This window comes from Nycticebus coucang, chromosome 23, assembly GCF_027406575.1.
Source record: "Nycticebus coucang isolate mNycCou1 chromosome 23, mNycCou1.pri, whole genome shotgun sequence".
NCBI classification, from domain to species: Eukaryota; Metazoa; Chordata; class Mammalia; order Primates; family Lorisidae; genus Nycticebus; species Nycticebus coucang.
Genome location: NC_069802.1, coordinates 11,137,252 through 11,161,639, shown reverse-complemented (window position 1 = coordinate 11,161,639; position 24,388 = coordinate 11,137,252). Strand labels below are relative to the sequence as shown.

The following is a 24,388-nucleotide window of genomic DNA, read 5'->3' as shown; positions in this document are numbered from 1 at the left end:
TCACAGACACTGTCTCTAATCACTAGTGGGGAGGGAGCTGTATGAAGGAGGAATAACAGAAAGCAGAGGAAATCCTCTGGAGTACAAACGAAAGGCTAAGTACTGTGGGAGGGCAGCTGTCACTGTTGGGCAGGGGCAGAGAACAGAGAACATGGCCCCACAGGGTGACAGAGTTGGTCCCTGATAACCCATGGCCCTCTATGACATCTGGCCAACTTTCTGTTACTGGCTGGGGTAGGAACCCTCCCACCCTGTTGGGAACTTCATGGGCTGTAAATTTATTTTATCATCTGCTTGAGAAGACATGCTTAACATAGTAAATTTGCTTAAATTTATTTTCAGTTGTTCAAATGGATATTATTCCTTCTCATTCTTCCTGAGTGTTATTTGTGGGTGTTATTAGCTACATCTCAGAATGGAGAATTTACAGTCCATAGATTTTTTTCTCTCTAAAATGGGATAACCAAAAAGCTTCCTGAAAGTATATGTAGTCACAACTAAGGAATTTGATATAATTCATTGGGTTCGGATCATTTCACCTTTGTATGATCTAAAAAGTTTATTTAGTATATGTTCAGGAAGAATAGGAATTTATGGGCATGTTAAGTTACTAAGGGAACAAACTGCTAACATATTTTTATATGTACATGGTTATTTTAAACTTGCAATGAAACATCAGTTATTAACGAAATTATTCTGACAGGGAATTCTTATTTGAATTGCAACACAGGTGGCACTTGAAAGTAATAAAAACTGATTGTTAAGTAGCATTTCATATTTTCCAACAGTTTTTATTAGCCTGCTTGTGAAATTATCCAGGTCAGGAAGACCTTTCTTCATTAATGTGAGGTGGCTTTGGGCGGTGCCTGTGGCTCAAGGAGTAGGACGCCAGCCCCATATAATAGGGGTGGTGAGTTCAAACCCCACCCTAGCAAAAAAAAAAAAAAAAGTGAGGTGGCTTTGTGTTACTGAAATAGAAGCATTAGGTTAGAGATGCCCTAACATAAAAAACAAAACACAACACGCTTTAAATGGGGATGATGTCTTGAATTTATGGAAATGTATTTCCAGTTTGCTGTTTCCTTCCGGTGGTATTAGAAGTCATTTTGAACTGCGGGGTTAGTCTAAACACTGCTTATTAAATAAGCACTGGTTCTCAACCTTCCTAATGCCACAACCCTTTAATACAGTTCCTGTGGGTCACGACCTACAGGTTGAGAACCGCTGGCTTATTTGAAAGGGGATGGAGTTGAATGTGAAAATTATTGCAATTCAGAAGTGACATTTCCGTAATGTTTTCCTGTGATTTTCCATCAAGACTCACACCCGATTACTCCCCAGAAAGGCTGGGAGAGCAGGAGGGACTCCAGACACCTGCGCGCGCATGGTCTCCATCTAATAAAACCAGTTTCCTCAGATGGCTTCCCCTGTGCCTGTCTGCAAACCATTCCTGTTCTCCCAGTTTACCAAACTACAGCTACAGTTGTTTCTCTTTGACGAAAGGATACTTACTTAGTTTTTTTTTGCAGTTTCTGTCCACCTCCAGCATATGGGGCCCACGCCCTACTCCTTTGAGCCATAGGCACTGCCCAGGATACTTATTTTTTGACAAAACTTTTGTTTTCATGTCTGAGGGTTTCTGTACTCTCTTGTCCCATGTGCTCAATTTTATTATTTTCTTCCTTCAAATGTTACTGGCAAAACTTGGCCACTTTCTCATCAAATTTAAAAAATGTGATGGTTTTATTTACTCTTAGGCAGATGCAGAGCCCTGGGGGCAAAAATAAAAAAAAATTTTTGGTGGTTTTAGAAAATTTTAAAAATTTATTTTGCATGAAAAGGTGGAGCTGTTTATCTGCAAGCTGTTTTAAAATATGTAACAGTGCGTGGGGGGGCACCTCAGGGGCTCTTGCCTGTGATCCTAGCTCTTTCAGAGGCTGAGGTAGGTGGATTGCCTGAGCTCAGGAGTTGGAGACTAGCCTGAGCAGAGTGAGACCCTGTTTCTACTAAAAAACAAACAAACAAACAAACAAATAAAAAACCCCAATTACCCGGGCATCTGTAGTCCCAGCTACTTGGGTAGCTGAGCCCAGGAGTTTGAGATTGCCGTGAGCTGTGACACAGCACTCTATTCAGGGGGACAGAGTAATAAGACTCTGTCTCAAAAAAAAAAAAAAAAAAGAAATAATAAAATATATAAAGCCAGAAGATTTTTCTGACTATAGAGTCAAAATATAGTAATTTTATATTAAAAAATCTTTGTCTTCGTTCATTCTTTGCAAGATTTTTGTTTCTGGTTCCCTATCTTAAACATTGTTATTGTTGTTAAAGTTTAAGCCTTTTTAATTTTGTGAAGGCAAAAAGTGGAAGCCTAATGAACACATGTATATATGAAAATAAAAAAATATCATTGTTAATTATAAAGACTACCCCTCTTACCAAACTAACATTAATACACTCCATGTCATGTTTAACTGGATTAAATGAAGGGATAGTTTCTATGTCACTGGGGTTGTAAACAAAATGTTAAGAAAAGCTATAAAATGGATATCTTTACAGACCATAGTTACTATGGATTTGAAGTTTTGTAAAGCAGTATAATTACTAAAACTAGCAATCAAAATGTCAACAATTCTCTTTATGTAATGGTAAAGTTTATTTCACTTTCAATAACAATTAGAGGACAAAATGTTTAAAATCTGCAGTTTAAAACATGCACATTCACAAAATGCCAATGACAGGTAACACTGCATGGAAATGATCATTACTGAACTTGAATAACTATTCAGAAAACACAGTGCATCAAACACCAAGATAAATAAACCTGAGACAACTACTATAACCACAGATTCAATACTTGTCACTCATGCAGCTTCACAATTTCTACAGCAGTTTGAGCAGGAATGGGTTTTTAGGGAGCTGAAAGATACACTTTATCTTTTACGCAAACTGCAGTTTTCTATAGTAGCTGCCTTCCAAGACAGCCCTCCCTTTTTTAACCCAATAAACTTGAAAATGTGAAAAATGAAGCTTGAAGAGTAAACAACCAACAGTATTTGCTGCCTTTACAGCTTCTATTCTAGAATCATGAAGCATAAAAATATTTATTATTTTTGAAGTTATTCTGCTCACATCTTTGCAAGGGCAAATTTAGCCATGGAAACTTGCTGCTAATTCAAAGTAAGCAAACGTGAAATCTAGCCTTTTCCTACTTAAGGGAGATTTATTTGCTGAGAAGTTTTGTGAGTTCTAGTAAGAAAAGTTCTTAGAGGCAAGCTAAACAAAAGATTCAATTAAATTTGTTCGAATGTGTTTGTAAAATAATCTACTTATTAAAAAAAGTCGTGCAGTGGACCAATTAATTTGTCCAGTGAATATTAAATTCCAGGTAGGCCATGATAGAATTTTATAAGGCAGAAATAAACATCAAGATTTACAGCAATAGCCATGCGCTGGCCTGGATCACTTTAAATATTAATTCATGCAAACCATAAAACTATCAAAAACACAGCTGCTCTCATACAGAAAATAAATCAAAATGAAAAATGGAAAAATTTCCCTTCCTTCAAAATGTAACTTACATTCCATTTGAATAACTGTTGAAGGTTAATTAAAATGAAGCAAAATATAACAAGTTTCACAAGTAAATTCAGTTATTTTAATGTGAGACAGATTTGACTATGGTATCTTATGAGGCATTATAGAAATGTTCATCATCAAAAAGCATTTATTAGGCATTGAACTTCACCATGCTTAATTTACAAAAAGATTCCTGGTCTGTGCCATGTGAACGGGCTGGGCATTTCTTTGGGAAATTTTGTAGATAATTATTTATAAGGTGATAGATTTATTTAATTAAATGTGTTTTAAAATCAGGAACTATCAAAGGGCAACCGTATTCAAATAAACACTAATTTTTTTGTTTTATAATAATTATAACATAGGCAGAAATAATTTAAAAACCACAACTAATACAATCTATTACTTTTCAAACTAGCATTCATTTCCTGAATAAGCATTTTAAATGACAGGTTCTAGGTGTTATACACACAGTGTAGCACAGATTATCACGTAACTTTCATATCGGCTAGTTAGAATGCTGAATTGCAAAATTAAAATAGAAAATTTAATGATCAGAAGAAATGCTGACTGATTTCTGTAATTTATTTTCCCTTCTGGAAACTAAAAGGAATCATTGATTCCACGTACTGACCATACAAGGGATGGAAATGGCCAACATTATTTAGTGGAGTGCACGCTCACCCAACTTGCTTAGAAAAAGTTTTCCATTAAGTTAGCAACACTAAACCAGCCTCACGTTACAGGAGAGAGTGCGGGTGGAGGAGGGTTAAGTACATACATTTGAAATTCACTACATTCCTGAGAAACACTGTTTTCTTGCTAGTAATTTCTACAATATAGCATCTTTCTGGGTGTGAGACCCCAATATATTTTTAATATGAATATATAAAATATTTAGAAAGTCCATGCTCAACGCATCTGTGTACTATTCAACATTAAAGAAGCAACTCTTAGCTTTTCAATGCTAAACAAATGAGGATTTTCTCCTATAAATAGCATTTTCTGAATTGTAAACATCATAAAGCAACCGTGTTAGCATTTGCCAGAGTCCCTATAAGGAACTTTTCAATGACGAGTATGTGTCTTTTATTTCAAAAAACACACGTTGAAAGTCACTTCTACTATTTATTGTGATCCTGGTAAGCCACGCGACTTTTTTCCCATTAAGGTTAAACAATCAGAGTGTTTTTCCATTTAAGTTAACATTATAAAGTCACTGCACTTGCAATGTGACATTTTAAGTTTTACCAGGGAGGTCTTGTCCCCCTCACTGCATCCTACCCCATGTAAGAAGTAAAGAGATCGACTCAATGCCAGTAATTTAAAAACAGGACTGTGGCACAAAAAGGCCTACATTCGTCATATTTCTGATCATGTTGTTGTATGTTAAATTATTAACTCTGAGTATTCTTATGTTGAAGAACTCCACCGAAATAATTTATATTTCAAGATAAAAACTAAAACTGTTAGTTTTTCTTAAGTCAGAAAATTCAGTTCTATTATGTTCATGATTTTTCTATTCACATTTTGCAGAAGGAGACCATGATGAAGAGGGAGCAAATGGAAACAGCTCTGCTGTGTGACTGCCATAAAGCGTTACTTGAAAGAAACACCACAGTCTTGCTTTCTCATTTTTTTGTGTGGTTTGACCTCAACCCCTGCCACCAGGACGCCCATGAAGAGCCTCTGTGAATAGCGATTCAGTAGACAGGTCAAGTCTGTGACTTCAGAATTTGAAAGATGATCTCAGACTCTTACACCTGTGATCTTCCCAGATGTTTCTGATTCATGATTCTCTTGATCTGAACCCCATACAGGAAGGGTTTAGGAAATAAAGTCTGTAAACAGCTTATTACTTTGGGGTTAGAATTATGTGAAGTGTTATAACCTCTTATTTGTAGAAAATGGGGAGGCCTACTGGTGACAAAATAGTCATAAATACAGGGAAGAAAATGCTTAATTTTAAATCCAGATTGAGAAAAAGGATGAAAAGAATGTGAGATTATTAAACTTGAGGGATGATGATTTGAAAGATCACCTCTCTTCTCAGTTGACTTTTTTTTTTGTAGAGACAGAGTCTCACTTTATGGCCCTCGGTAGAGTGTCATGGCATCACACAGCTCACAGCAACCTCCAACTCCTGGGCTTCAGCGATTCTCCTGCCTCAGCCTCCCGAGTAGCTGGGACCATAGGCGCCCGCCACAACACCCGGCTATCAGTTGACCTTTTTTAAAGAGGAAGTTCTCCCTGTTTTGCTGGGAATTCGCTTAAAGGCAAACTGGCTTTTGAGTAAAAGGCAAATAGTTTGCTTCCATCTCTGAAGTGTGTGTGAAAACTAGAATTCCTTTTCTTTCCTTTTTTTTTAAATGAAAGCGTTTTAAAAAAATAGTTAGAAAACTGGTTGTGGTTTTCAAACAGCCCCTTCATCATTTATTGTTGGTAGCAAAAGGCATTTTTGGGAGATGTCTTGGAAATGCTGAAAATAATTAAGCTGAACATACATTTCAAAACACATTAGTGAAACCTACTTGTGATGAAAAGCATCCTTCAACTGTAAAGTTACAGGCTCGTGTAAAAGAAATATTTTTTAAATGGGGAAAATGTACCGTTTATTTGTCCCAATAAGTAGTCTGTGGCTTATTTTGGGACCCATTTGATGAGTAAACTGTGAAGTAATTTTCAGTCTTCAGTATAGGTAATTTTTGGTCGTAATGACAGGTGTGTTACATAAGACAGCAAGCCTCTCTAGGGGGAAAAGACAGAACCAAGACACAGTTAAACAAAAGCTGAGCTTATGTACATCACAAAAGCCCATGCATTTATCTGATGTATTATTCCAAACATCTTAACAGAAGCCTCGAAATTCCACATTAATATGTAAGTGTATTTTTCTTAACAGGGAATATTTTAAGACAAATTGACATCACTCAGTGGACAGCACAAGCCAGAGTTTGGGAGAAAAAATCTAAATGATAATGAAGCTTCCTCTGAAATTCAAAGTGACTGAAACATAAATAACAATGAAAAAAAATCAGTATCATAAGGACAGAGTCACATTTAACACTCGTGTCCTCTAAGTTTAACACATAAAGAAGACCAGTAATAAAGAAGCATTTGTAAGGCCAAGGGTGCAACATCACAGATTTTAGTAGCAAATGCCTTGAAATGTTCATTGTTGTAAATCACATTGTTGGAAGAGTCAAGCATGCAGATATTACAGCACAGCTGGCGGTAACTTTCTCTTAAATTTCTGGGCAAATGACTACTGAACTAGAAATACACTTCCTGAACTTCTTTGGCAAACATTGACCAAGACAATTTTTGACACACACACTTAATAATGCCTTGTTTAGAAATGATGCTCAGTAAGTTGAGTCAGTCCCTAAAGAATGCTGGTTTGTTTCAGCATATCCTGAAATCTAAGTTTGGATATCAAAAAGTCCCTTTCACTTAATGCCATTTGAGGGCTGTTCAGTGGTTGGTCACCTTGTCCTGTTGCTGATAAACTGATAGTCAGTCAGTTACAGCCGCAAAGCAATGACATTAAGAATACTGACCTATTCTGATTTTAAGAAAGCATTCTTGCAAGGTACAAGGTCATTTTCAATTTCTGTTTACAAAGACTTAACAAACACTTTTAAAAATCTGAAAGAGATGGTGTTACAGTAAGGTTGCACAGTGCTTATGTCTACATATACATGGATCCGAATGTCCATCCTCGAGATGAGCTCAGATCCACCCCTTTTCTCTGTGGACCAGACTGGAACTGGTCAGAGATTGTGGTGACAATCTGGTGGCTCTCCTTGGAGACGTAGCAAGGCCGGCCTCTCATCCCTTCCCTGATCACCATTCATCGGGCCTCTGTTTTGTGGTGTCATATGCTCGAATCACTTCAGACTGGGAAACAATTCCATTTTCGTCTTGAGAGAAAGCATACCCATCTGTAAATCAACGATAAAACAGAAACCATCATCACAAAGGCACTGGAAATGACTGCCTCTCGGAGCTTTGAGTATTGGCTTTCTAGCTTGGGGAATTAATGCAGCTGTCCCATCTTCAAAAGCATGAAGACACTAATGTTCAATGGCTGGGAAAGATGTAATCACAACATAAAGAGTGGGATTCTGCTCTCCAGAGACTGAGCAGGCATCCTCAATCGCCCTCAATCTCAACTCCAACCCTCTGAATTTTTGCTTTGCCACTTCTGTGGGAAAGGGGTGAGGGAGTTTAATTAAATGGGAACAGGTATTTCCATATAGTTCAGGAGGATGTGAGGGAAGAGAAAAATGATACGTAGGTAGGTGAGGTGATGAATATGGAAGGTTAGCTTGATCCAATCACGCTATGGTATTTGTCGGGGGCTGGTTCCAGGACCCCCTTAAATACCCAAATTCACAGATAACATGGCACAGAATTTGCATATAACAACACACATCCTCCTATATATTTTAAATCATTTCTAGATTACTTATGATACCCAATATGATGGTACACATCAGTTCATTTGGGTTGATTCAGTGCAGCACTCGGTACACAGCAAGTTCAAGTTTTGCTTTTAGAAAATTTGTGAAAAATATTTTTTTCCTGAATATCTGTCATCTGCAGTTGGTTGAATCCACAGAGACTGAACCCACAGATGCTAAGGGCCGACTGTATAGTCTATCAAAACATCACCTTGTACCCAATAAATATATACAATTAATATTTGTTGATTAAAAAATGTGAGGAGGAAAAGATAAATACATCTAATGGTGGAAAAGTGGTCTCTTTCCTTGAGAGGCTACTCTGCCTGTCTCTCAGCATCTACAGATGAACTCACTGACGCCCAAACAAGGTTGGAGGGGGTGTGGGCATGAGGAATGACTCCCAGGGGGCTCACATTGTTAGAAAAGGCCTCTTGAAGTATAAGGAGCAAAAGCATTAAACTTGAGGAGGTAAAAATGGAAATAAATTATATGCAGAAGCAACAGGAAACAAAAGATATATTACTCAAATAAATTTACTACAGGGCTTTATATTTTATATGCTTCTTTAGATCCTTGAAATGTTAAGAGGGCACAATACCCAATAATTTCTTACAATTCCAAATATTCATAAATATTTTTGAAAGGGAAAATATACGTTTCCTTGAGCTGTAGGAAAGCTGAAAGTTTCTTGCAAAGTTATTCAAGTAGAAAAGATAATACAGAGGAAGCTTTTAAGAGTTAAGATTTATTTTATTTGGGGGGGCGGTAAGATTTAAGGAAGCAAGGAATGTGGAAATACTCCTTGTTTTTCTATAAGTAAAACAGGAAGATTTTAAAATGCTCTCCACCTCCTCTGTCAAAGCAAGATGGCTGTGACCAATGGATCCTCTAACCATTGTTATTCACATCCCATGCTGTAAATATGCAGAATTTGTTAATATCCTTACAGCTGAAATACCACTCTGATAAAATGCTGTGACACAATAATGGCAGAGGATTTACGTAAAATAAGAACTCAAACTTACGGAGCAGGTTTTGTTGCAGTGATTCCGATCTGTACAAATTCACGTGGTTCTTCTTAAAGACGTTCTTGAGCAGCTGAGCCCTCTCGGTGAGGCTGTGAGCAGGTGCAAACGTGTGAAATGAATTATCAGCTCGGCGGAGACCCCGTACATGCACAGGACCACCAAACAGAGGGAGACTTAAACAAAAGGTTGCTTGAGAAATCTGCAGCCTGGAGATTTCTTGCCCCCATTTTCTCAAACAGCACATGAGATTTCGAGTATTTAGACAGACACTGTTGAGGCCATTTCCACCCCCTAGTTTTGTTCCCAGTAATCCTCCTCTTAGTAAAAAGAAAGATTCCTCATCCCCTAGTTATATCTAAGTCAAATGGTGACCCAGAACCTGTACAACATAATTTAAAAAATTATCAAATCATCAGTAGGGTTATTCTCTTGCCTTGGTTAACTTACTACATATAATCTTTGCATGGTATTCTTAGAATTAAAAAAAATTATTACTGTATCTTTTTCATACTGTATGCATATTTGGCACAAACTATTTTTTAGTTAAAAATATTAATGAAACTAAATATTAACTAAAATTACTCAAAGAAGAAATTTCATTGCCTTTTTAATTAGAAAAACCCCATTACCACTCCGATACGGTATAAAATGTGTTCCTTAATTTCACTTTCAAACCAACTATTTTCAGAAAACAATTATGCTAGGTAAGATACAAGGAAAGTGTTAATTTTTCAATGAATGTCTGGAATAATCTTCTCCGCAGATACGAATCCAGGCAATTATGCAACTTCTAAAGGCACCTCCCAACTGCACACAGAACAGTGCTTCGCCCAGTAGGGACGCAAATATTTGTTGGATAAATCAATTCGAGTAATAATTCTAAAATGCACTGATAAACACCATCAGTCTTCCCAGTCATACCATTTCTTCATTGGTTGATTTATAGAATTTTGCTTTGATATTAAAGGATATAAATAAGCCACATTCGTTGCAGCAAAATGTTTATGCAATTTCGTTTTAATAACTGGAACCAACTCAGCTGAAAATTTTCCATCTTGTGTTTCTCCCACCGTAAAGCTTTAGTTAAATCGCTGTAAGTTATGTTCTGCATTTTGCCAAAAAAAAATTTGAGACCTTGAAATGGAACAATCTTTATCATCTATTAAAAAAAAAAGAATCTTTTGCAAAAATGAAGTCATTGTGTAAATGATTTACACAAACATCTAGGCCAAAACTGAAAGAAAAATATTTAGAAATGTTGACGTTTGTGGTAATCTTCCACACATATTTTAAGGTCATAGGGTGTTAACTGGCACTCTTAAGACATATTTTATTGTCATTGGGAATTAGCTACATCAAGGCAAGAGAATTAATTAAGCTGAAACTCCAGCCGTTCTGCAAATAGTTGTAAAACTTGCTTTTGTCAGTGAAATAAACAGATAACGAGGAATGGGAAGGGGCCCTTTTTTTACAGAGTCACTTTTCTTACTCTGCTCTTTTAAATGATCTAACATTACAGTCCCTGGGACCCAGAGGGATGCTAAAATATGTAACTGCTTTGAGGAAGTCAGGCAGCTTTAGCAGCAGGTGGTCTGATTTTGTTAGCAGAGCTTTGCGGATGGGGCGCTGGGAAATCTCTGGTGTTTAAAACTGAACTGACTGCAGGGGACGGAAAGGAGGGCAGGGTATCGCCGTGCAGCTTCTTCCTTCCCCAAATCCATTTTCCAGATTTCAGGCTGGCCTTCCCAAGCGCAAGTGCCTGATACTTCAGCATTTCAACACTAAACTGTGAAGAAGGCACGGATGAGAATTTTATCTTTCACATTGTGACACTTGAAACATACAATGTCATTTGGTTCCATAATGGTTCATATTAGGCTCTTGCTCGGGTATTACACCAAGTTAATGTCTGCTGTTAAAAAAAAAAAAAGCAATAAGAAAGTCTCTTGTGAAAGTAGCAGGTTGCTCAGAAAAGAGCTTTGGAGTCCGACTTTGGTTTAATTCTGAGTCTGCTATTTATTAGCCGGGTCACGGTAGATAAGCTCTGTCATTTCATATATATTCCAGGAGGATGCTACTTAACTCCCAGGCAGACTGTCAGGGAGTTGTCAGCACCGAGACTGACGCGTACAAAGCACTCAGCAACTGCAGGTCCCTCACACCCTTATCCTCCATGTCCCGAGGAATTTATTATAAAAACATCAATCAGAACAGAGATCATCACAAGACCAAAGACACTTTGTAAAGATCACTTGGATGCACTGGTCTCTATTCAGCCTTAGCGTGAGGCCTGGGGCTGCACATGAGTTTTAATTTATAAGCCCTTATTTTACCTCTTTATTGAGAAAACTATTAGGGTTTTGTTGTTGTTTTGGTTTTCGTTGACTACTTTGAGTTTCTTGCTTTAGCCCTTGTACAGCCAAGAGTCCTTCCTCCAGAATATAAATGCCATTCACCGGAGGGGGCCAAATGCGTAATAAGTGATGGTGAGTTGTTTTATCCCACCTTCGGGAACTATCATCATTTCAAAATTTATGCCACTCTCTGCTACTAATGTTTCTGAATACTAATATGACTACTGCATCACGTTATAAAATATACGATAATCATACTAGAAGTTGCCCTTTTGTTGAACAGCTAAAGACAGTGTGAGAAGACCAAAAAAAAAAAAAACAAAAACCGACGGAGATACTTTCTGCTAACCGCATCTTATTCACAAGTCCTGGCTAGCAGTTTTACTCCATCTTCTATGGTCTTTCATTTTCATACCAAGCTATGCAAATTCTGAGTTTGTTTATTACACAACTACCACTTAAACATTGTTACCTTCTTTCCAAACCTACTAAAATGTTGCCACTTAGATCTTCCTGGGAGGTAAGTGGAAAGATACTGTATTTAAAATTGGGTTTCAGGCTCCCTGCCTATAGCTCAGTGAGTAGGGCACCAGCCACAAACACTGAAAGTGGCAGGTTCGAGCCCAGCCTGGGCCTGCTAGACAACAAATGCAAGCAAAAAAATGGCCCAGCGCTTGTGGTCCCAGCTATAGGCTGAGGCAAGAGAATCACTTGAGCCCAAGAGTTTGAGGTTGCTGTGAGCTGTGATGTCACAGTACTCTACTAAGGGTGACAAAGTAAGACTCTATCTCAATTAAAAAAAAATAAAAAAAATTGTGTTTCACTTAGAAATACTAAAAAATGTTAGTGTTGGTATAAATCCATTTACACTTCTGGAATGCATTATCTTAAGGAATGTCCAGTGATCTTCGAAGAGTGGTTAAGTTTGCCTTTGTCTATATATTGGGTTAGTAGGCTATTTTGGTTGACTCATTAAAATGAATGTCCAGAAAGTAAATAACCACTCGTTTGTGGAATGTTTAGTGACAGCCATCCTGTACTAGGTAGTGGCTGTGGAAGGGGACAAATGATATAGTAGGCTTCATTTCTGCTTTGGGGGCAATAACATTTCATTATTTTGTCACTTTACTTTTGTTTTTCTCCAGATGGAGTAATGTTCTGTCACCCAGGCTGGTACAGTAGCATGACCACAGCTCACTGTAACCTTTGAACTCTTGGGCTCGAGCTGTTTGCCTGGCCCTGCCTCAGCCTCCCAAGCAGATAGGACTATAGGTGCACACCACCACCAGCACGCCTGGCCACCCTGTCACTCTTCTTTACCAATGTTGGACACAACCATTATCACCATGAAGAAAGTAGGCTGAGGGAGATGATTTGATATGTGCATAACTCTCCATCCTCAGCCCTCGGTAGGGTTAGGTAACACTGAGATAAAGTCTAGTGTAGAAACAGAGAAATTTAATTTCTAATGGTTCAAGGGCAATGTTAAAATTTCTTTCCACTAAGATAAAGAGCACAAAGAAAGGTTACAGAGAGCACCATCCCCGTGCCTCGTCCCCTATCCTCTTCCCTTCTTTCTGAGGCTGTTGGCCAGACAGTGATGCTGAAAAAACCATTGAGAAATGACCTGAAAATCGCAGGCTAAAATTTTTCTTTCTTTCTTTTTTTGAAACAGTCTTACTCTGTTGTCCAGGCTAGAGTGCCATGGCCTCAGCCTAGTTCACAGTAAGCTTAAACTCCTGAGCTCAAGTGATCATCCTGCCTCAGCCTCTCAAGTACTGAGGCTGCAGGTGCTCACCACAATGCTTGGCTTATTTTTCTATTTTTAGTAAAGACGGGGTCTCGCTCTTGTTTAGACTGGTCTTGAACTCCTGAGCTCAGGAGATCTGTGTACCTTGGCCTCCCAGAGTGCCAGGGTTACAGGGGCGAGCTTCTGAGTCCAGCCTAAAATTCTATTTAGTAATTGCTGATGATGTGTTGGCTAATGTCTATTGTTAGAAATATAGAAAATTATGCCTCATTATTACATAGGCCAGTCTGTAAAAGTATTATTTCACACACACTAAAAATGACACTAAAAGAACCCCCGCCCTGTCTCCAATGAGCCCACAGTGCCTGTAATCCTTTATTTTAAAACTTCAAGTAAGGGGGCCGGGCATGGTGGCTCATGTCTGTAATCCTAGCACTCTGGGAGGGCGAGGCGGCTGGATTGCCTGAGCTCACGGTTTGGGCTGATTTATGAATTGTCAGTGTCACTGCTCTGCAAACCAGGCAACCAAAGTAACATGTGAAGGGCCTTAATGTAACTTTTATTAACATGCTTATAAAAATCTGAGAAATTTATTCCTAAAGATACTAGCAGTATTCCGTGGGGCCTTTCTCTAATAACTGTGAGTAAATGGCTTTATCCACAATTTCACGAGCTAGAGCTCTTATCACATCCATTGTACCACCACAAAGAAAGATGAAGGGATGAACTATTTGGGAGGCGGAACTCATTGTAGGTGGTTTCCTACAACAAATCCTGAAGGCAAGTTTTTATTTTATTTTATTAATTCCGAAAGCAAGATTTTGTATTGTATTGTATAGACAGAGCCTCACTTTGTCACCTTCAGTAGAGTGCCATGGCATCATAGCTCACAACAACCTCCAACTCTTGGGCGCAAGCAATTCTTTGTCTCAGCATCCCAAGTAGCTAAGACTACAGGTGCCCACCACAATACCTGGCTATTTTTAGAGATAGGGTCTTAATTTTGCTCAGGGTGGTCTTGAACCTGTGAGCTCCGGGCAGTCCACCTGCTTCAGCCTCCCAGAGTGCTGGGATTATACTGCGCTGGGCCTGAAGGCAAGTTTTTAGATGGTGGAGGGAGAACATAGGTGTTCTCCTTCCTATCCTATACACACCGGCACTGAGTCAGAGGGGTTAAGTGCTCTGCCAAGTTAGCAATAGCTGTTTTTGCTGCTACACCTATCTGGGGAATAGCAAATGGTTGGGAGCAGGAGGTCTGGAAATAACTGGCCTGGACTCCAGGCCTGGTTCTCTTACTCACAACCTTGGGAACTTCATCTCGTAATGCTCCGGTTTCCTCTTCTGGAAAAATGGAGGTAATGCATCTATATAGGTTGGCACAGGGACTGGAGGAGACAGTAGATATAAAATGCAAGCAAGTGCCTGGCATGTAGTAAGTGCTCAACAAGTGGCAGTGCCGGGATTTTCAGGAGAGGAACACGCTGGTGTGTGACGTGTCCCCGGGGCCTCGCGAGGGGGAGTGAGCGCTGAGGCCAGCGTCTCAGATTGGGTCTCCAGTCTGGTACCTGACTCCAATGTGTCAAATTGGGTCACAACGTGCATCAGGGTAAGGTGACACACACCAATATTTCTTGGGTTTTAAGACAAAAGTTTAGCTCACTTAAGTATGACGAAACAGGGAACAAAACAAATTCTTGGTTCTAACTTCATGATTACATTGTATTATGGACTGTTTTCAACTGATTTTAATTTCTTTTTTACAATGCTTTGTAAATTTAGTGAGTTCATTTAGTTTTTAACTTTGTTTTTCGTGGGGGTGGTGGTGGTGGTGAGGAAGAGAACTCGGAAACTTAACTCACTTGATATATGATATACAACAGAACCTCCACAGTAAACCACCTCCCCTGCATTGATCACCTCCTTAATTTGTCCTAATTTTCATAGACTAGACACACCCACATGCACTTATCAGTACATCAGGCCTAGTTCCTTATGTTGGCCACCTCCCATGTTGGCCAGTTTGTTACAGTCCCTTGGGTGGTCACCCTACGGAGGTTCTGCTGTGTATTCAGGGTGGTTCCTAATAACTACTGAACCACAAAAGTAATTACAGGGCAGGTTGTCCTATGGCAAACAATGATTATGATTACACTGTATTCTATTTCGTACTGTTTTAAGCTAAAAGTCTTCTTCCCTTTCAGTTTAACAACTCAATAATATTTGTAACTACCATTTATTTAATCTCATTAAGGACCAGGTACTATGCTACAGTATTCAATTCTCACAGCTAGGTAGGTATGATAGTGTCCTTTTTATGAGTGAGGAAATTGAGGCTCAGTCGCCTTGAACACCTTGGGTAAGGCCAACAGCTTAGAAAGTGACAGATTCCTTGTCAGTGACACTGCCAGCTTCATGTTAGTTGATAAATACAAGTTTTCCCACTTACTTTCAACCACTAGTAAAAGGTAAATTTGAAATTCCCTTGAACACAGTCAATCCCCAACAATAAAAAAAAATAATAATAATAAAAAAAAAAAAAGAAAAGAACACAGTCAGTATATATTATACCTTTTTCCAAGCACGACTGCTCCTGGATCTTGAGATTTTGCCTCCAGCTCCTGAACTTCATCTACTAATGTTTTAAAAGCAGTTCTCTTGATACTGGAAAAGAAAAAAAAAGAAAAGATTTGCATAGAAATAATCTTGTGAAGACTTTATAAATATAGATGCTGTCTGGTTTATTATCATGCAGTTGATAAGTACAAAGGTACAAAGTCACCAGAGTATAAGCAATTTCAACAGAATCTAAAAAATTACAGTAATAGTCTTAACATAAGTGGCTTATATTTATAATATTAGAACTCTCATGTTTATTAAGCAATCATACCATTAACTTAAATGATACTTTTTTTGTAGGGAGAGATAACATTTAAAAATTTATAATCCTTGAGAAAAACTTCATTTCTTCCATTCTATATTTTATCTATGCTTAGAACCAGGTGAACAAAAAATTTCTTTTCATAACTATTTAGAAAAATGTGTTTGGGAGATAGTACAATTTTTCCTTCTACCTTGTATGGGCTTGGGGCTGATTTTTAAAAATACACACTCTCTACCATAATTTTCCTCTACTGTAGGGCGCTTTTCTCTGATGGTAATTGAAACTGCCCGCTTTACTTCTCATTTGGTCTTCTACACTAATTCACTTTTCTCCTTCCTAAATCTAGTCCCCGCTTTTTCCTTCTTTATTTATTTAAAATTAATTAATTTTACTAGTTCTTACCCTGAAAACTCTACATGCTGGAGTAGATGTTCCTACCAGAGAAACGTGAGGATTAATATGCAACTTTTGTGTGTATGACTGGGTGTGATACTTACACCTTATACGCCACGTCGAGGAGCAGAGACGCCACGGGAATGAACAACAAGCCCGTCCAGAAGACTCCGGAACTAAACAACATGGCTGCCTACAGAGACCATGGGGAACAACATTACTTTAAAAACAAGGAAATACATCTTTTTTGCTTACTTTCTCTATAATTTGAAGTAAAATAATTTTAAGGATAACCTTCAGTGAACATACAATAAGTCTGGTTTTAAACTTATCAAATTCCTGGAATTAAAACCCAAATGTATTAAAACATGCACTTACTAAATCTCTTCTTCCCTCAGGTAGCTAACAGAGTGAAGTTTTATCATGTGCCTAATCTTTTCATATTTTTATATGAAATTTTTATTATTGTTATCATATATGAAGTAAGAAACCTTGACCTTCTTTTATAACTTACAACACCAGAATCAATCTTTCTGAGCAAACTTAAAATATATTCTGGATTAAATCTCTTCTAATAATATAACTTGTAAAATAAATCATGGTTAGAAACTAAGTTTACTATTTCTGGCAAATGAAAATAAACTTTACCTTTGTAAACTTATAGGATATTAAAAAATCGTCCAGATAAATCACGACTATAGAATAATCAAATTAGGATATTTATGAAAACGATAATTTGATTATTTTTGGCTAATATTAGGTAGGAATAATCTTAATTTTTGTTCAATGATTTATATAACTCATATCAGTGCATACCTGTTATTGCTAAAGTCAAACCAAACATCTAATATGTAAAAAATCCAAATAAAACTTAATTAAAAATAACTTGAATAATTCCTTTCTATTAAATCCCAAATTGGTATATCAGAGTCTTTTGGGTTGCAAAGAAAATGATTCTGTGATTTAAAAAAGTAATAAATTCTATTAGTTGTTTGCAATTATAATAAAAAATACCTTTGTAATATAATTAGATTACACAGAGCTTAAAAAGAATAGTGTCATGTAATAAAACCAAAAGAAGTATTTTATTTTATTTTTTTAATTTATTTTTAATTGTTTTTGCAGTTTTTGGCCGGGGCCAGGTTTGAACCCACCACCACCAATATATGGGACTGGCACCCTACTCCTTGAGCCACAGGTGCCACCCCCAAAAGAAGTATTTTAGTTTCACTTCTTTTAGTTATTTGCTTGTCAATAGTGAATTTGTAGTAACTATTTAAATCCATAAAGGTATTGTTATAATTTCATCAAAAAGTATCCAATTAACATATGCACATTTCCATCCTACTAAAAATCACTCAAGAATTTTTAAAAAATCAGATATAGTTCAGGAATTAAAAATGATCTAGTTTAATTTGACTAGGCAATTTCACATTTGCACAGCAATAGTCCTGACAAATCAATCATTATCAAGTATAAAGATTACTAAATCTAAATCATGTTTCAGATTACCTATTCATTTTTGACTCTCAACTAAGGACCACAAACTTCTGTTCAAATTCTTCCTACATGCACGTGGGTTTATTGACACAGGCTGTGGTTCAAGGATGCTAAGGTTTTTCACTATATAGGACTGAATAGCTTTCCGACACTTTTAAAATAAAAGCACGCTATTGTAAACACTTTCTAGAAAATAACTTTTGCCACATGGGTTCAATGAAATAGCCCCCATATTCTAGATACCACCAAGATGACAAATATTCACATAAAAGTCGCTTTATTTAATAAGCAAACCATGATCGTTGACATGTGCGCTGACATCCTCAATAGTGAAAACCAACAGGAACCATGTAACAGGAAGTGCCTATCATGTCAGAGAGCGGGTTTTCTTTGGATTGAAGGAAGCTTTCCAGTAAGGTAACAACTGTATAAAAGCAATTTCTTTTTCCTTCTGGGGGAGAGGGGGAAGGTAAAATAAGATTCTAAGTCATGTAATGGAAAATACCGTGTTGACTTGGTTTCATTTTAAAATATTTTAATTTGGGGGGGACAAGAGAAGAAAGATTTCTTTTTGCCTTTACCACCTTGTATTGAATTTCCACTGGGGGAGAAGGCCCAAGTAGTGGAGACGGGAGGCAGCCAACTCTGACCATTGTGATGCTAACTATGAATGGAGCAGCCCAGAGCCCCCACTATTCACTCCACCAGCCTTTGGCTTTACAAATGAACATGAATTGAGGGGAAAAAAGTTTTTCTGCGTCATATCTGAAAGCCTGTCAGATTGTTTTTTTCTTTTTCAGAGTTAATCCAAACCCGAAAGATTTAAAGCCGACATTCACCTTAAAGACAGAGAGTCTCTTTGTATTTTTTGGATGAAGAGAGGGGGGAAAAAAAGTAAAATCCCACAGAGGTATTTCCTTCCTTTCTGTACAAGAAAGCTCCCCTCACTCTGTAGAAACCAGTTTTGTCTCTAACTTTTCACATCTCCCCACTGGAAGGCAGGTCAGCTGGGAAAAGGCGAAAGATCCTGCAGACAATGGCAGTGACAGGAGCAGCCTGTTTGGGGAGAACTGGGGCTTCCTCCCAGTGCGGTTTACAAATTGCTTCTAATGTGGGAGATTGGTGGGCCAAGCCAAGGGGCTCCCCCTCCTTCCCCTGTGAAACCAAATCTGCCATAAAAGTGGCTCCCCAGGGGGACTCGAGAGAGGGGATGGCCCAGGGCACAGCAACGGGAGGACTCTGGAGGGCACAGGCCCTGTGTGGGGAACAAGTGACCCCTTGTCCCTGCAGAGTGAGGCTGGCTCAACATCTCACGACTTGGGCTTCACAAATAAATCAATGCTGCCTGAAAACGCAACTTGCCACAGCAGAATTGTTCCGAAATTTCCTCGTAAACTTTGCAGAGAAAGAACATTCCAGAAAATACAAGTTTCTGTGCATCTGGCCAAGCCAAGGGACTTGATCAGATAGGGGCTTAACCTTCTTACCCACAATGCGGGTGATTTGATCTGATGGGCCAGGACCTACATTCCCACACCAGAGGGGAACACTGCTTCGCCTTTGATGAGCCCAACTTTAGTCTTGTAGGAGACATAATTCAGATGTGCCACCTGCTTCTAAACCTTTAGTGTTGCAGTTCTTAAGTCTGCCTCAACATTTATGCTATAAATGTCAGAGCGGCATGCTGTGACTCTCACTTTTGAATAATGTATAGATGCCTTCTAAAAAAGAAGGCCCTGGGCGGCGCCTGTGGCTCAGTCGGTAAGGTGCCGGCCCCATATACTGAGGGTGGCGGGTTCAAACCCGGCCCGGCCAAACTGCAACCAAAAAATAGCTGGGTGTTGTGGCGGGCGCCTGTAGTCCTAGCTACTCGGGAGGCTGAGGCAAGAGAGTTGCTTAAGCCCAGGAGTTGGAGGTTGCTGTGAGCTGTGTGAGGCCACGGCACTCTACCGAGGGCCATAAAGTGAGACTCTGTCTCTACAAAAAAAAAAAAAAAGAAGACCCTTTGCGGAGCCTTAAGACTACATCTCTGGACCCCAGCTGGAGCAGGTCTGGTGATATACGGCCCTGGAGGTAGGCCTGGCTCTGCTCTTCCCAACTACTGGACTCTGAGGATGCAATGTCTCAGCTTGTTTCCTCGGCTGTGGATTGTAAGAATCAACCCTGATGACGGTGGAGCGGCTGCTTTCATCAGTTGACACCCTGGATTATTAACCAACTTTCCCTTTTCCAATTTTCAGATTTCTTTAAATACTCTATTCTGTTGTTCATTCCAGTGCTCTGCCTCATGAGCTTCAAGGAAAATAATTTTTATCATAATATCAAGCTAAACGCCAGTTTATAAATGTTATGATTCTCATCACAATAATGCCACAATATATGCTTGCCTTGTCTAATATTTTGAAATGCAATACTGAAACTCAGGCCAAAGTCACTGATCCCTGAAAAGGCATCATTCTTCTCAATTTGTTGATTTAATACATGGAAAAAAAGTATTTTTTTTATACAAATTATTAGTGACTATTCAGGCAGAATATGTTAATCTGGAAAGGAAAAACTATTCAGAAAATAGTGCTTCATGGGGCAGCACCTGTGGTTCAAGGAGTAGGGTGCCGGCCCTATATACTGGAGGTGGTGGGTTCAAACCTGGCCCCGACCAAAAAAAAAAAGAAAACAGTGCTTCAAAACTTTATTAATTATAATTATTTTTGTGGAGCCAGCGGATTAATGAATATACCTTCCAGAGGGGTTAAGAGTTAATGATGGCAACAACAACAACAAAATCCAAGAAGTATTTACTAATTAAGCATCTGGACAAAGATTTATACATGGTGTTTGAAGCCTAAAAATGGTAAAAAAATACTACAAAAGGAAATGCTTTAAAGACTGATTCACAAAAATGTAGAATTTCCACATGTTCAAAAAAGCTTCGCTAAAAAGTAAATGATGGTAGACAAGAAACTGGGAGAATACTACTGCAAATGCACAAAATTTGGTGTTAATACCTGATCCTAAAAACAGCCCGTTTAAATTCTTTTTTTTTTTTTTTTTGCATATTTGAACAGGGCTGGGTTTGAACCTGCCACCCCTGGTACATGGGGCTGGCACCCTACTCCTTGAGCCACAGGCGCCGCCCCTGTTTAAATTCTTTATAAGAACAGCTGCAATCCTGATAGGCAAAAGACTTGGAAAGATACTCACAAAAGCAGTAGCAAGCAATCAGTGACAGGCGAAAGTGTGAGCCTCTCTGTAGTCAGTGAAACACTAGCAAATTAGGTCAGATTTTAAAATTCCACACAGTTTGGCAGCATGGGGGCTGGGTAGGGGGCAGTCTTGTCTGTATAGTGGAACAGGTGCTTGTCACAACTATATATTCCCACCAGCAAAGCACCAGCCTTTGGTAAAGGTGTTTGGTGGGAGGCGCCTGTGGCTCAAGGAGTAGGGCGCTGGTCCCATATGCTGGAGGTGGCGGGTTCAAACCTAGCCCCGGCCAAAACCCCCCCCCCCCAAAAAAAAAAGAAAAAAAAGGTAAAGGTGTTTGGTAATGGTGCACCTAGGACAGACATTTATTCCCGTTCATTTGAGGATTCATTTTCTGAACTGTGTGTTAAAGGCAGGCACAGCTTTTGCTTATAGGTTAGTGTCTCATGAAACCGTCCTCTGGTCAATAGCACTGACAGCATCTCCCCCTAAGAAGGGCCCTTTGGCAGCACTTTTCTGAACAGTCACAGAGCTGAGTAGCACAGTTAAGGCTTACAGCCGTCAGAGTAAAGACCCACCTGGGAAGTTTTTTAAAGCAAGGTTTCCCAAATGTGTTCATCAATCATGGAACACTTTTCCGCATATATAGCTTACTAACATCCCACACAACGAATTCTGGGGAATGAAAACATTCTTGTGGATTCTTTAAATAAGCAAATATTAGCCAAAGCTAACAGGACCTCACCTGGTTGGTCTAGGACATGTACATCTGTATGAGTGACTATTATCTAAGCTGTTAAAGATGCTGTTCACAGGTCGTAATTATTAGATAACAAGGGCACTGCGGCTCAAACCTGTAGTCTCAGCGACTGGGCAGGAGTATCGCTTGAGGCCAGGAGTTTGAGTCCAGCCTGGGTGACTTGGTGAGACCCTGTGCACCTGTAGTCCTAGCGAGCTATGTGGGAGGCTGAGATAGGAAGATTGCTTGAACCTAGGAATTAGAGGTCACAGTGAGCTATGTTAGTGCGACTGCCTTCCAGCCTGGGCGACAATAGAGTGAGACCCTGTCTCTTAAAGCAAGCAAACCCAGGGTGGCGCCTGTGGCTCAAAGGAGTAAGGCGCCGGCCCCATAGGCCGGAGGTGGCGGGTTCAAACCCAGCCCTAGTCAAAAACTGCAAAAAAAAAAAAAAAAAAAAAAAAGGCAAGCAAACCCAAAAACTGATTGTTGGAAATCCTGAAAAAACAGTAAGGTAAAATACCCAGGTATTCTTTCAGGAGTCTTCTGTTACCACACAAACACTCTCCCTAGGAGGATTTAAAGTTTCCTTTACCGTCGACACAGAAAACAGCTACAGATCTCCACCCGTGGCTTAGAGTGCTCGCCTGAACTTAAACACAGACTGTCCAGCTCCTCTTGGATGTCACGTAGGCAACTTGAACCTAACATGTCCCAGACAGAACACAGCAGTCTTCCTCCCAAAGCCTGCTCTTCTCCAGACAGCCTGTTCAGAAAATGGCCTCATCACTGGCTGCCCAGGGCAGAAACTTTACCCTCTTGAATCTCCTCTTTACACTAACATGCGATATGTTGGTTTCCACTGGGCTTTAATATCTTCAAATTCACTCACATCTTGCCTGCCTGCCACCATTATACTAGTCCAAAAAATTCGCCTGTCCTCCTACGATAGCCTCCTAGCTGGTCTTACTGACTCCAGAAATACTCCACGGGTAGCCATTCATACTGCAGCCAGAGGAACACTTCCAAAGGGCAAACTCGATTTTAGGAATTCCTGGCTTAAACCCTTTCAATGGCATCACATTCCTATCTGATTTTAGAGTGCTCCTGCAGCATCATCTCTCAAGACAGCCCTGTGTGTGGGTGTGTGTTTTAGAGACAGAGTCTCACATTTTGCCCTCGGTAGAATGCTGTGGCATCACAGCTCACAGCAACCTCCAGCTCCTGGGCTTAGGCGATTCTCTTGCCTCAGCCTCCCGAGTAGCTGGGACTACAGGAGCCCGCCACAGTGCCTGGCTATTTTTTGTTGCAGTTTGGCTGGGGCCAGGTTCGAACCTGCCACCTTTGGTGTATAGGGCTGGCGCCCTTCTCACTGAGCCACAGGCACCGCCCCCAGCCCTGTGTTTTATAACACATAATGGGCTTCAGTTCCTGGAAGGTGCCCGTGTTCACTCTTGTCCCTGGGCCCTTGCATTTGTGATGTCTACTCGTCCTTCAATTTCCACATCAGTTCTTCCTTCCTTCCTTAGACTGGGTCAGTCATCTGAGAGAGGATACCAGGAAGAGTGAGGTCTGGAAGAACAAAGGGCTCCTCCCAGATGCCCAGGGACACACCTGCAAGGGCCTCTCCACGGTAACCCAGCATTTAAGAATTTGTAAAACTTGGCTTCCTGGTCCTTGAAACGGAACACTTGCTGCTTGCTTGTGTTTCTGTATACCCTGTGCATGATCTGACATCTCCAATGAGAAATAATATGGTAATTCCTTTGTCTGCCTACTTGTAAGTCCAATAAAAAGACAGGGACAGAGTTGATGGGGAGCTCGGCCATTTCGGATTCTAGTCCGCCATGGCTCTGCCGGCTGAAATAAAACCTCTTCCTCTTCTACCTCCAGTGTTCGGGTGACTGTTTCCTCTCTGCCAGGTCTAGACTCCTCCAACAACACTACTTTGGGCTTCCATTATGTCAGCACCTATTACCCGTTTTCTGGTTGGTCTTTATCTTGTTATTAGACTATGCTCTCTGTAAGAGGAAAAACTATCTGGATTAATCCTCACAACCCAAGTGCCAAGCAAATGGCCAGTAAATAACCATTGGGTAGGTTAAGTCCCTACAAACTAGTATTTGGAGAGATTAAGTCAAAAACATAAATCCTGGGGAATCTGTTGAGGGGGTGGTTACAGTTGGCTAGATTTTCTTGCGTTCTGGCATGGAGGTACCACTGTATATTCACCTCCTCGGAGAGGGAAGAGGTTCAGTAACCTAGCCATCTTTTATCAACGTAGATCGTCTTTTCTGTTAAAAAGGCTGATCAGGCTGGGTACAGTGGGTCACACCCGTATTCCTAGCCCTTCTCTGGGAGGCCGAGGCAGGTGGATTGCTTGAGCTCAGAAGTTGAAGACCAGTCTGAGCAAGAGTGAGACCCCCATCTCTATTAAAAATAGAAAAAATAGCTGTGCCTTTAGTCCCAGCTGCTCGGGAGAATGAGGCAAGACGAA

General features: G+C 39.6%; 1 protein-coding gene across 7 annotated transcripts in view; it reads right to left on the bottom strand.

Moving 5' to 3' along the window:
* Positions 1-2,642: 2,642 nt before the first annotated feature.
* Positions 2,643-24,388, bottom strand: part of ATP8A1 (ATPase phospholipid transporting 8A1) — a 274,837-nt gene continuing 253,091 nt past the window's right edge. For all 7 annotated transcript variants that reach the window (XM_053577693.1, XM_053577692.1, XM_053577687.1 and 4 more), the window contains 4 exons: positions 16,559-16,647; positions 15,749-15,841; positions 9,074-9,165; positions 2,643-7,523 (listed from right to left, as the gene is read on the bottom strand). In XM_053577693.1, coding sequence (XP_053433668.1) covers positions 7,426-7,523; positions 9,074-9,165; positions 15,749-15,841; positions 16,559-16,647 — 372 coding nt within the window. In that variant the 3' untranslated portion in view covers positions 2,643-7,425. The remainder of the gene's footprint in view (positions 7,524-9,073; positions 9,166-15,748; positions 15,842-16,558; positions 16,648-24,388) is intronic.